We start from the raw sequence: 14,882 nt of genomic DNA, 5'->3' as shown, positions 1-14,882 counted from the left end.
ACCAAATTCAGTATTACGACTAACAGGAATGAATAATTGAATTTTGTTCAATGATCCTTCATACCAAAGTTACGAAGCTTCAAAGAACGTACATGTGATATGTATGGAGGGATGAAAAGAATTTGTGAACTTGAATTTGAATATTATAGCTAAGAAACACTGATACACAGTGTATATTATCGTGCCAATATACTGGATTAAACTAGGGTGGTAATGGTATGATTTTTCAACAAGAGATGTTGAATTTCCTGTAAACTGAATAAACACGGATATATTAAGAGAATTCCGTTTAGAAAATTATATAATTTCATCAAATGATCACAACGACTGTTTATCCAATGTAGATGTCTGTATTCGACTTCAATAAAGTTTAAAAGTTTAATATTGTTTTTTCAAGAGTGCAATCTTGAAATTTCCAGTAGCATATGAATAACCAATAGATTCGGTTGTGTTACAGGAATGGTTGCGTGTTTCACGCGTTGAGTTGGATCGCAACGCATCGCTGTGTCGAGAAATTCGTGATTTTTTAGGGAAAGTGGCTCCCTGCGGCGCTCCCTACCAGCAGTGGGCGGCTGAGATGCGACAGGAATTCCCTGCATTGGTGAGTTCATTTTAGTCAACACAATTCAATCATCGATTCCTTCTACTTTAGTTGACAAAGGATAAATTATTTCCATTTGAAGTAAAATTCCTAATTCAAATGTGACTACTATGATAAATGACTGAGACAAATTTTGCCAATCCCAATAACTTCGATATTATAATAATCATATTGATTGGTATTGTCACCAACAATGCCAACTGAATTAATTCTCTTTTCAATCAAATTCTAATATTAAAATTGAATTGAATTGAATCTTCAACTTCAATTAATCCACCATCAAACTCCAAATTTCAATTAGTCCTGGACTCACATGTCAATAGTATTGTTTATAAACTTATGTAATTATTCATATAACACACTGATCTGCAGCCGAATAGATTATCGAATGATAGGATATTGGATCGTAAAGGTAAAAGATTAATAAAAATGATGGAAGACAAATCATTTGTAGTATTAAATGGTAGAAGTAGGGGGGGATAGCACTGGCCTCTTTACCTTTTCTAATGAGAACGGTTATAGTACAATTGATGATGTATGGATTAATATTGGATTCCTGGATATAGTGAACGATTTTCTTGTCACAGATTCCATTTTGAGCTCCGATCACTCGCCTTTAACTTTAGAATTGAAATATCGGGGACCAAGCTTCGCTCTGGAGTACAAAAGCATTAAAATTTTTTTACGAAAGAAGAAATTATAATAACATTCATACAGAAATGTTCCATCTAATCACAGTAAATTGAGATTAATTCCCAGAGGAATGCGAAAATTTCCCTCACAAAGGCCCAGTTGCACAAAAGCCGGTTGCATATTTTAATCCTGATTAATTTCACGTGAACCAAATCAGAGAAGACCATTTCAAAAAGATGGATCTACTGGAATTAATCAGGATTGAAAATAACCCTCTTTTTTGCAACCGGCACTAAGCACCTGATTGAATGATTACAAAAGTTCACCAGCTGAGTCATAATTTTGACACATACCCACACACATGAACTCGCTCACTCACTTCCATCACCAACAGACGACGAAATCATTATTATCAGCTGTTTTTCCAAGGATGAATAATAATTATCCTTCCAATGTCCTTCAGCGAGTTTCAAGGGATGTGACCTAGTGCAATCAAATCTTTATATTATAAACCTACTATGTTCTGAATTCCGTGAGAATCGTTAGAGCCGTTTTCGAGATCCGGTGAAATACAAACATATAAACATCTAAACATATAAACAGAAGTTGCTCGTTTAATAGTAAGTATAGGATGTAGCTGTAAATGCAACAGGTAGGAATAACAGTATCTATGATTTCAAGCTCACCAGGTTTGATAACAAGGAAGCGCATTTTAGATGTGCCTTGCAATCTAGGAATGTCCCGCAGATAACAAATCAATCAGCTGATTTTCTGTTCCGTGAATTACAAACTGCTATCTACAATGGTGCTAAAGCGTCGGACATGGTAATCAAGGATAGGAGAGATAGATAGAGTGAATAATAATCAGCCGTGGTTTGACAGTGAATGTAAAAATGAGAAAAGAGAAATTCGAAGACTGTTTAGAGTGGCGAAGCGTGGAATGTTCAATAAGCAGGACTTATCAATTAACCTATCTAAAAAGAAGTGTTACAAACAATTGTTGAAATCAAAGAAATTAGAATATTTCAAAAGAATAAGAGCCAGCTTTCTAATATTAGAAGCAGTAAAGATTTTTGGAAAGCAGTTAACTTGTTTAAAAATAAAGAATACAGATTGATAACATTCATTTGGAGGCTTGGGAAGTATATTTGAAAGATAAATACGGTTGCGCAGAAAATGACCGAATTCATATTGAGACTAGATTTGCAGATGCTCGTCACCCATACTTGGATCAAGAGTTCAGTTCAGATGAATTGTCACATGTACTTTCACTTATGAAAAAGAAAAAGGCACCGGGTATTGACGGAATTGGAAATGAGTTTCATAAAGCACTACCAGAAAGCTGGAAAGACTATCTAATGGGTATTTTCAATAAACTATTTTTGATAGGAGAGTTTCCCAAGGCTTGGTTGAAAACAAAGATGTTTTTCATATTCAAAAAAGGTGATAGATTGGATCCAAAAAACTATCGCGGAATCGCCCTGATCAATAATATTGTTAAAATTTTTACTCGACTTCTCGAAATCAGACTCTCAAACTGGGCAGATCCCTGCAACGTACTCCCCGAGTGCCAGAGTGGTTTTAGAAGAAGGCGTAATTGTATTGACAGCATTTTTGTACTACAAACTTTGATCTTCAATCAGATTTCAGTAAGAAAACGCAAATTATGTGGTTTGTTCGTGGACTATGAATCCGCGTTTGACTCAGTGCCGCATGAACTTCTATGGCATGAGCTAGGTATGTGCGTAGTAAGCAGCAGAGTGATAAGGGTGATGAGAGCGCTGTATGGCTTTGCCACACTCATAGTCGATAAGGGTCGTCAGGATGGAATTTCACAGTCTATAAAGGTGTCTAAAGGCGTTTTACAGGCAGATTCGATGAGTCCTTTACTTTTTACATGATATTTAAGGGAAATAGAGCATCATTTTAGAGAGAGAGAGGTTTACATGGTATCCCTTTAAGGCTGTGCAAAGGCTAAAAATAAACTTTCTACTGGTGATATTTTTCAATTTTTTTCGATTTGTATATCATTAAGATATCAAAAAGAAAAAGTTTTCTCAGAAAAAACATTTTTTTCCGATCATTACTTTTTGAGATATGAGCGCCTAAAGTTTAAATTTTTGGGACAGAACATTTCAAATTCGGTTTGAGATAAATCCATGCGATTCAGAGGATAGATTCTTTATGTTATTGTTGATCTAGAAGAAACTCAATGAAAAGTTATTTTTGGTCATTTTTAGTAGATTTAATAACTTTCTCAAAAAATGATATTTTCAGAAAATTTTTGTTTTACACTCCTCGATCAGCATCTGGCTGAGCATGGTGTTACATGTCCCAAATGTATGGCAAGGTATACATTCCAAATGATACTCATAACTCTCTATTCTTACTATTGATTGTAATATCTAATAGAATAATCCCGATCATGGGTCCTGATCTTCGACAAGAAAAACGTGAACATTCTTTAAAAGAATTGTCTCAATTCTTGTAACGCAGTTATAAATAAAATTATAAATATTTCAATCACGAAGTTTTCCATTCATAGTAACGAGATCACAATACTGTATCATTTTTACGATGTCTATCCTCTAAATCGCATGGATTTATCTCATACCGAATTTTAAATGTTCTGTCCCAAAAATGTAATCTTTATGCGCTCATATCTCAAAAAGTAATGATCAAAAAGAAATGTTTTTCTGAGAAAACTTTTTCTTTTTGATAGCTTGATGATATACAAATCGAAAAACTTTGAAAAATATCACCAGTAGAAAGTTTATTTTTAGCTTTTGCACAGCCTTAAAAAGAAATGTGGACGTCATGATGTTAATGTTCGCGGATGATATTGTTATTCTGGCAGACAGTGACTCAGATCTAAGAAGCAAGTCGAAGTGCCTGGCCGAGTTCTGTTATGAATCGAAGTTGTCAGTAAACATAGATAAAAGAAAGGTAGTTGCATTTCATAAATAAGGCCTCAGACGTAATGCAGCTTTTTATTACAGAGATAAGAAACTTTATATTGTAAATAGCTATAAGTACCTTGGAGTTGAGTTCCACTCATCGGGAAAATTCAATAAAATCGCGGAGTTTCAAGTTAGTAGAACTAAATACATTGGAGAGACAACCATGAATATTCTAAGAAAGGCGAAGTCGGAAGTTTGGGCGAGCAAGATGAAGCTCTATGATTCAATTATCATGCCCACAGTGCTATATGGATCGGAGATATGGGGTCTAAGCTGTATGAATATAGTGGAGAAGGCACAGCTTTATTTTCTAAATCGGAGATTGGAAACTGGAAGACTACGGTTGAGTAGTTTCATATTAGTCAAGTCAATTAAATAAATTTTTAGAGTTATGTCAATGGCTAACGGAAGACACCCCAGAGAATGCATTGATAGATTATACGAGTTGGCGCAGCAAGATCAAGATAACCAAGGTAACTTATGTAATTAGAATATCCAATGATTGACTATACAAATAAACGTAATAACTATCACTTTGAGAGTGAAATAAATTCTTTGACAATCCGCCTGACTATCGACTGAGATGAAGACTGCTGAACTGAACTGAACCTATTCCAATAACAAATAGGAAAGAAAGTCTTGTATATCATCAGCCTCGAATGCTTAAATAGAGAGGCATCCGATGTCATCCTGCATCTTCTTGTAGTATTAAGGATTTTAATTTATGCTATGAGATTTCCTGTATGGCAACAAGAGAGAATAAGATGGAGCTAGAAACTAATGGATGAACATTAATATTCTCAATTTTCAAATAGTAAACGCATATTCATTGAATAACAGTATGAAACGATAAATGGTAATGTGAATGATAATGATGATGGAGTAAATGACGTAACGTAAATAAATGATAGTGGAGTGATCCATTTTATATTGAAGTTGGCGTGTAATCAGTTACAGAATCGTGAAACTTCCCTGTTACAAATGGGTTGTAAAATGGAACTTCATTATTGGGAAAGTGACAAAAAACGGAAATACAATTATTATTCGTCCTGGCTATAATAAGAGTATCGTCTATCACGTGAATTAGATTGAATAGTACCCGTGCTGCTTTGATGGTAATTACCATCACTTTGAATCCCCCATATTCGCTGCACGTGGCAGCGTGCTTCATTCTATTGAGTGATATTCTATAGTATAAAGTTTATGACTTACATTATTTCATAATGTTATGAAGTATCATTCCAGAGATCGTAAAGTTGCCAAGTTATGGCATCTTATTTCTGAAGGATCATCCCTGAGATTTCATCAGTTTCATAACGGCTCTAAGTTACCGACAAACTCAATATTCTCACTTGAATTATATGCGTTGTCATCAACAAGACTAATTGAAGTATAAAGAAAGTTCAAATAAGTTCCTGGTAGAGACAATAAGAAATGGGAATCCATTTGTATTGTGATTAGAGAATGGGAAATGTGGGTTTCTAATAATTTTCTAACAAGAGACGATATATGTTCTCTATTCGGTTCATTTATTCATTCATATAACTTCAAATCGAGGTTGAAATAATTCAATTGTGAAATTTTTGTTTAAAAACAAAGAGAATATGTGTGACCAGCGAGTATAGAACTGGATACGGTATATTATATTCAGAACTATATTCAGAATTATATTCATATTGTGACGTGACATTATGACTCACAATGAAATAATCAAGTAAAACAAATTATTTGTAGAGAGAAATTAGTCCAGTCAAGGAGAGGTTATAGAGGGAAAAGTTGGGAAGACAATTTTTGACCCCGAGGTTCTGTTTAGGGTAGTAAGGAGGTAAACATATCAAAAGTCCCCACCCCTACCCACTGTGCTGTGTGGGGTGGTATGAAGGTACCATTTTTGGGTTTCTCGCATAAAACTCAAAAACTATGTATCATAAGGACATGACTGTCATATAACAAATCAAGTTTACATAATTTCCTACAATATTCATTCTAAAACTTTTCTTATTATCTCCTCTAGTTTTGGAGATATCAGCTCTTGAAGGTGTGACATTTTTGAAAAAAAAACAATTATCACCAACTTTTTTTTATTTTCGCTCTTACAGTGGAAGCTCTCTTAACCGACCCCTACGGGACCGGACCGTGGTCGGATAACGAAAAAGGTCGGTTAAACCGAATAATATTGTAAATAGTCGTAATAGGTGTTAAAATCATTCAAACACGTGAAAAAAGCTTTTAAAAACTGTTCCTAAACTTTTAAAACTACTGTAGCCATTACTCACCCAATAGTCCTTATGATCTTCCATGTCCCTTGATGAACACCGACACCGAGTTCATCGCTAATGCTTTTAACAGATTCCCCTTTATCAAGCCGTTCTATGCTTTTAGTTTTTGTTCCATTGTCACAACCAGTCTCTTACGTTTAACACCACTCATTTTACACTACTGTACTTCACACTAACAAAGTCAATTACATAAACAATTAAAAAAAAAACAATTATGGTATCAAAAACTGTTAAATATCAAAGTTTGCAAACACAGTTAGCACACTAGAAACTGCCCGCACATGATATTGAGAGCAACTGACTGAATTTTGACTTGCTACGGAATCATATGTTCGACCTGTTGAAACATGAAAGTTATTTTTGGATCGTTATTGCAGCAGCAGCGGAAGTTTGTATATTCCTGGAAACGGTCGGTTAATCCGACAGGCGGTTGATCCGAGGTCGGTTAAGAGAGCTTCTAGCCTTCTACTATAACTTTTCCAAAATCGATGGGAAAATCCATTTCGATTATGAGCTTATAGAGAATTGAATTTTCTTCAATCCTATGTATAATGGAATTTATGTATAATGTGATTTATGAATGATGGTAATTATGTTCTAAGAGGTGTGGTTTACCCTCATCCCCTTAGAACATGAGTTGGGAATGGGGACTTTCTATATGTTCTCCTCCTAACTAGTCTCAACATAGCTGCAAAGTCAAAAATTTTGTTTAAAACATCCCCTCCAAATTCATTTGTCAATTATTGTTCTATTGTTGCAAAAATGGAGATTTCACACTCAACACTAAAGCTGCTGCAAAAGATGTTTGGAAATTCGAAAAATGTGTAAATTTCAAATTGAAGAGAATATGATGTTCTATAAGCTCATAATCAGCATGGATTTTTTCCGTTGATTACCAGATTTGATTTCCAGATATTTTAATAGGGTGGCTAGTTATGAACCATTATGAAAATAATTAATTATGAAAATTAATCCATTTTACAGACCTATGTTTTCGAAATTGCCGGCCTAGCGGCTACCGAAGAACGGAGAGATAATCATGATTCAAGATCATATTGAGATAATATGATTTAGCATCTAAAGTTACCAGCTGTAATAAACACGTCACCCTATGATAAATTGTGTAGGCTACTGGTATTACAACGGTAGTTGGAGTTGAAGTGTAGTTGATTGGTACCAGCTGTAGATAATGGTTCCTTAGAAGACCTATACAAATAATTATAACTTCCCTATCATTGAGTAACCGGAAAATGTTGGAAAAAATTATTCACCCCATGGAAGAGAATTGTTCATATTGCATTCAATTATGGCAGAATAATTTACAATTTTTTTTAATTTAGGGTAGTAAGGAGGTAAACATATCAAAAGTCCCCACCCCTACCCACTGTGCTGTGTGGGGTGGTATGAAGGTACCATTTTTGGGTTTCTCGCATAAAACTCAAAACTATGTATCATAAGGACATGACTGTCATATAACAAATCAAGTTTACATAATTTCCTACAATATTCATTCTAAAACTTTTCTTATTATCTCCTCTAGTTTTGGAGATATCAGCTCTTGAAGGTGTGACATTTTTGAAAAAAAAACAATTATCACCAACTTTTTTTTATTTTCGCTCTTACAGTGGAAGCTCTCTTAACCGACCCCTACGGGACCGGACCGAGGTCGGATAACGAAAAAGGTCGGTTAAACCGAATAATATTGTAAATAGTCGTAATAGGTGTTAAAATCATTCAAACACGTGAAAAAAAGCTTTTAAAAACTGTTCCTAAACTTTTAAAACTACTGTAGCCATTACTCACCCAATAGTCCTTATGATCTACCATGTCCCTTGATGAACACCGACACCGAGTTCATCGCTAATGCTTTTAACAGATTCCCCTTTATCAAGCCGTTCTATTGCTTTTAGTTTTTGTTCCATTGTCACAACCAGTCTCTTACGTTTAACACCACTCATTTTACACTACTGTACTTTACACTAACAAAGTCAATTACATAAACAATTAAAAAAAACAATTATGGTATCAAAAACTGTTAAATATCAAAGTTTGCAAACACAGTTAGCACACTAGAAACTGCCCGCACATGATATTGAGAGTAACTGACTGAATTTTGACTTGCTACGGAATCATATGTTCGACCTGTTGAAACATGAAAGTTATTTTTGGATCGTTATTGCAGCAGCAGCGGAAGTTTGTATATTCCTGGAAACGGTCGGTTAATCCGACAGGCGGTTGATCCGAGGTCGGTTAAGAGAGCTTCTAGCCTTCTACTATAACTTTTCCAAAATCGATGGGAAAATCCATTTCGATTATGAGCTTATAGAGAATTGAATTTTCTTCAACCCTATGTATAATGGAATTTATGTATAATGTGATTATGAATGATGGTAATTATGTTCTAAGAGGTGTGGTTTACCCTCATCCCCTTAGAACATGAGTTGGGAATGGACTTTCTATATGTTCTCCTCCTAACTAGTCTCAACATAGCTGCAAAGTCAAAAATTTTGTTTAAAACATCCCCTCCAAATTCATTTGTCAATTATTGTTCTATTGTAGCAAAAATGGAGATTTCACACTCAACACTAAAGCTGCTGCAAAAGATGTTTGGAAATTCGAAAAATGTGTAAATTTCAAATTGAAGAGAATATGATGTTATATAAGCTCATAATCAGCATGGATTTTTTCCGTTGATTACCAGATTTGATTTCCAGATATTTTAATAGGGTGGCTAATTATGAACCATTATGAAAATTATGAGAATTAATCCATTTTACAGACCTATGTTTTCGAAATTGCCGGCCTAGCGGCTACCGAAGAACGGAGAGATAATCATGATTCAAGATCATATTGAGATAATATGATTTAGCATCTAAAGTTACCAGCTGTAATAAACACGTCACCCTATGATAAATTGTGTAGGCTACTGGTATTACAACGGTAGTTTGGAGTTGAAGTGTAGTTGATTGGTACCAGCTGTAGATAATGGTTCCTTAGAAGACCTATACAAATAATTATAACTTCCCTATCATTGAGTAACCGGAAAATGTTGGAAAAAATTATTCACCCCATGGAAGAGAATTGTTCATATTGCATTCATTAATGGCAGAATAATTTACAATTTTTTTTAATTTAGCTTAGCTCATATTCATCTTAATGGAAGATGGAAAGAATAAGTAATTCCTGGTGATTCATCGTACATCATATATATTTCCTGGACCATCTATTGACAATCAATAACTATGGAAACATTGAATTCATCTTTGAAACACTGATTTATCCTATCTATTTTTTTTTTAATTCAACACTTTACTGTTAGATATTACTTCCAATTGATTGAGAAGAATATGTTTTGGGAATAATGAATGCTGCATGACTAACAGCAGAGGAAGTTCTAACACATAGGAAGTTCGTATTCAGATGTGGATAGAAATATTGATTGTCAGATAAATTTCATGATTCACCAAATAAAGTAAAGTGTGACATGAGATACATTGACTTTTTGGCGGTACAAAGTTCGCCAGGTGAGCTAGTTGTAAATAAAGCTTTATTATCAATAGTCAACGCTGAAAAAAGACAGGCTCAATCACCAGGAATACTATAAATTCTATGAAGGACCAGTAAGCCATTAATTTTGAGTAGTTCAATCACTTCCATTATGGACACTGGATACATCATGGACAATCAATACATATGAAATTTATTAGCTACAAAATAAAAAACTTTGATTGATGTGACCCCGACTACTACAATATGAATAACCATCTAGATCAAATATAAGAAATTACTCACATCTCTCATCAACTCGTACTTTTTGTTCACAAGATATTAACACAAAAATATAATTTATATTGAATGAACGCACGGCTAGTACTCGAGTTTATCTTTTTGTGGCCGTGCTACAAATAAATGTAGGTTTATGTTTGACATCTCGTTTTTGTAATCTTGTTGTCTATTAAGAAATTTTTCAATGTGATTTTTGTTTGCAATAAAATTTGAATTTGAAAAAAGAATTATCAACAAACTCCTTACCAAAGAAAATCTCTGTGCTCTGTTCTAATCGGAATGTATGAGACTCCATATACAGCTGATAGAAGGCACATACCGAACGGGCCAAGCATACAACAATGGAGCAAACACATGGCAAGCTCGCGCTTTCGATCCACAGAAAATTAAATTCGATCAGCTGATTGATAAAATTATTTTAAGCTTTCCAATGATTACAACATATTTTTGAATATCAATCGTGTCAAATTATCTCAGTTCCATATGGCATTCACCTTACCATGTTCATAACCTTACTAAATAGGATCCTTTTTCATCCTTTGAAACCTTTAAAGGCAAAATATCTAAAAATCCGTTCTTAGTGCGCGTCTAGCATGTTTGAAGAATATTTGTGCAGAGTTTTGAGTCTGTAGGTTGATTAGTTTGAGCTGTAATGATTTAACAAGATGTGTGATTTAACATGAAAATTTTCAAAAAATGCCCTCTCCTGGACTCCTCTCTGCTCCTGGTCGGAATTTTTCTGCATTGATCTATTTTTTTCGTAGCTGAACAAAAAAATTCCTTTTGACTTTGCTGTGCAATGAGCGGTTAAAAAGTTTGGGGGGCCCCAGCTCCCTCAGGGGGAAAAATTTCTGAAAATCCTTTCTTATTCGATGTTTTGAGGCTATCATAAACAATTGTTCAAAATTTCAAGTTTGTAGGCTCAGTAGTTTGGGCTGTGGTGTGATTTCAGTCTGTCGGGGCTTAGCCTTTTATAGATATAGATTTAATAAGAGGGAGTAGGGTTGTGTTTGTTCGTGTGTTCGTTTGTTCGCATCAAAACATGTCAACTTGTGGATTCCGGAAAAACGGGAATGATTTAGATCTCCAAATTTTGCCCAAATTTCAATTCTCCTTCTAGACTTTTCATAATTTATTAATGTTCAAATTTCATTATTAATTTATGGGATATACGATTTCATACAGCGAATTCACCAACTCATATGATAGAAATTAAAAAAAAAAAATCTGGTGTGGCGCACTCACACAACTTTCCTTGCCGTTATGAAAATTGATCACCTGACGCTAGTGTTCCCGCGCATCTCAAGTCTACTATTCAAAGATTTGTCTGCCAGCTGGTGACATGGCAATAACGCTGCAGACACACGAGGTCTGCTATCTCTTCATAGTGAATGATTAAATAGAATCAACAATAATTTGCAATTGAATAATCACATTTTCTTGAATGTAAAGCTTATTTACAATTTAAGCGAAAATGTTACTGAACATTAATTGTAGAGATTTTTATGCTCAATCTTCTCCACTTGAATTTTTTTTGTTTAAATTGTATCTGAAGCCTGATAATTGGAAATATAAAATCAAACTTTGCATAAATAGGGTGGCGCTCCTGGAATTTTTACAGATATGAGACTTGTGGCAGTTGATATAGCTTATCAATGACTATTTTAGGTGTGAGGGGCCGAAGCCCAAAATTCCCGGATACAGGAGCTGACTCCTGTATCCACCTTCCACCCCTGCAGTATATAGGCCCAAAGGCCTCTCCTGCAGAACTTGCAACTCTCCCGCGCGTGCGAGCTGCTTCTGAAAACTCAGGCCGCAGTGATAGTATGATCAGCACTGAGTTAGCGTGGCACTATGATACAAGTATCATAGCACCACTCACTGTCCTCGGCCTGCCACCAACACTGTTTCCAGTGTCAGGGGCAGACCGAAATTTTCCGCCTAGTGTTAGTCCTCCTACTTAGGTCTACTGGTGCTACGAGGGCACCACTTCTAAGGGTTAGCCTACTGTGGCTATTTATGAATAGAAAAGAATTTTTATTACAATATCTAGTCTTGTTGTTCCTCGATTCTTTAGTCAATTTAGCCCCAGATGCATAAGCATCAACAATAAGTCAGTCAGTCAGTCAATTAAAGATTTTGATTTTATAGTTTTTATATGCTTTTCTCGTTTTATTGGTTTTTATTCGATTTTTCAGCTTTAGTAGTTTTTATTGATTTTTCAGTTTTTATTCGTTTTTATGGATTTTTATTTATTCATTCAGGATGATATTTTTGTGACACCTCATAAATCTAGAGCAAACCCACGTCAAGTTATTGTCAGAACCTCCGTCAACCTAGTTTGGAGGAACCAACCACAGTCAGTCTTATAGTCACGATTACTTCAAGCGTTCTCCACAGTACAGCATTCATTACTTCTGATATTAGCAGTCAGGTTTAAAGTTTTATATTGACAAAGTTAACCCATAAGTCCGGTATACGACCAGCACAAGCGAGGGCACGGGGCGTCCCCCAGGAAGCCATGAACGGGAAGAGGCATATGCATAGCATATCCTGTGGCGTAGCTCAACCCAGCCCGCTCGCTGCCTCTTGACCCCTTCCAGATTCTATCCAGTCGGGATCGTGGGAAAGCTACACCAGGGAACCACCCACTGCCCAGTGAGGCCCCCGGACAGCCTGCAGCACCGTTTGACCTCTTCCAGGTTCTAGCTGGTCGAGATCGCAGGATACCACCTTATGCAGTTCGGGAACCACACAAAGGCCACGCCCACGACCCCCAGAGGCCACACCACGCCCCCACCAGACAAGAACTCCCATTTATAGAAAAGATTCACATTCTAAGTCAAAAGTTCACACATTTATCAATTGTCATTCAGCCATTCACCACTGGAAAACAGCAGACCAGTCCAAGGATCCTGGAAAAGACAAATTTACACATAAATTAAAACAAAATAGAAACATTTTCAGAGCTGGCTCATTCTAGCTGTTATTAGATGTTTGACATACAGACTAGTAATCTTCCATTTAATTTATTTTCTTATATTTTCTCTAAGATCCAGTCTGGAACCAAAACGGCGTAGGTATCTTTCTGTTGTTCTCCTGTCCTCAACATGCATGCCACACCGATACAGAGCATGGGCCACATTATCTTCCTGCCTCAAACACTGCTCACAACGAGAATCCTGCAGCACATGAAATTTCCGCAAATATGCACCGAACTTCCCATGCCCAGTCAACAACTGGGTTGAGTAATGATCAGGTTGCAACCAGTACCAATCTCTTCTTTCAATAACACTTGGTATCACTTCAAACAGTGATCTTCCGACTGCCGAGTTTCTCCATCGTTCCTCCCAGGCCAGCCAAGTTGCCTCCTCAATCTCCCTCTTTCTTCTTGATGTTAATCTACCTTCTGCTTCCAACTCATAGATTGTCTTCAATTCAATTGCCCTAAGGTCAGCCGGAAGAACTCCACACAATTCACACAGCGCCTCTTGTGAAACTGTTCTATAGCCCCCAGTAACCACCAGTAAAGCTAGTCTCTGGTATCTGTTCAATAACTTACCATATTTTGATAATCTCACTCTATGTGCCCACGTTGAGGCCGCATAGAAGAGAATTCCCTCAAAAACTGCCTTATACATTAGGAGTCTATCTTTAAAAGCTAGACCCCAACTTGCTCTACTTATCCTCTTTATTTTAGCAAAAGCTTCCACCGCTTTCCTTCCAGTGCGCATTAAGTGCTCTTTGAAACTCAGCTTCTCATCCAAGCAAACTCCCAGGTACTTGACCACATCGGCATAGGAAATCAGTTCTCCTTGTAAATGTATCCTCGGCCGCCGATATCTATTGAAATGACCTTTAAGCATCAATGCCTGCGTCTTGGCCACACTGATATTCATCTTGTGCATTCTACACCAGTTCTCAATAAGCTTCATTGAGGCTTCTCTTTCCTCTATCTGTACTCTTGATGATGCTCTAACGACCACAACAAAATCATCAGCATATGCCAAGACACAACACCCTTCTGGCATTCTTATCCTTAATAAAGAGTCAAACTCAACTATCCACATAGTAGGCCCCCTACTATTTTAGGTATAAATATGATCAAAATCGTTGGAGCCGTTTTCGATAAAATCACGAAAAACCCGGTTTTTGACAACATTTTCGCCATTTCAGCCGCCATATTGAATTGCATTTGATCGAAATTGTTCGTGTCGGATCCTTATAGTGTAAGGACACACACACACACAACACACACACACACACACCACACACACACACACCACACACACACACACACACACACACACACCACACACACACACACCACACACACACACACCACACACACACACCACACACACACACCACACACACACACACACACAACACACACACACACACACACACCACACACACACACACCACACACACACACACACAACACACACACACACACAACACACACACACACACAGACCAATACCCAAAAAACACTTTTTTGGACTCAGGGGACCTTGAAACGTATGGAAATTTGGAAATTTTTAATAATAATATTATTATTATCTAATAATAATGAGATTATTATTATCATTATTACTTATAATAGTATTGTTTTGATAA

At 36.2% G+C, this 14,882-nt stretch overlaps 1 protein-coding gene across 1 annotated transcript in view; it reads left to right on the top strand.

Annotated features, from left to right (window-relative positions):
• The window catches only part of LOC111050143, a 565,154-nt gene that overhangs the window by 359,609 nt on the left and 190,663 nt on the right, over positions 1-14,882 (top strand). Inside the window, exon 26 of the mRNA XM_039426978.1 lies at positions 458-601. Within this exon, the coding sequence (XP_039282912.1) occupies positions 458-601 (144 nt within the window). The remainder of the gene's footprint in view (positions 1-457; positions 602-14,882) is intronic.

This window comes from Nilaparvata lugens, chromosome 4, assembly GCF_014356525.2.
Source record: "Nilaparvata lugens isolate BPH chromosome 4, ASM1435652v1, whole genome shotgun sequence".
Taxonomy (NCBI): domain Eukaryota; kingdom Metazoa; phylum Arthropoda; class Insecta; order Hemiptera; family Delphacidae; genus Nilaparvata; species Nilaparvata lugens.
The sequence above is the reverse complement of the archived record's forward strand: the minus strand, read 5'-3'. Positions and strand labels throughout refer to the sequence as shown.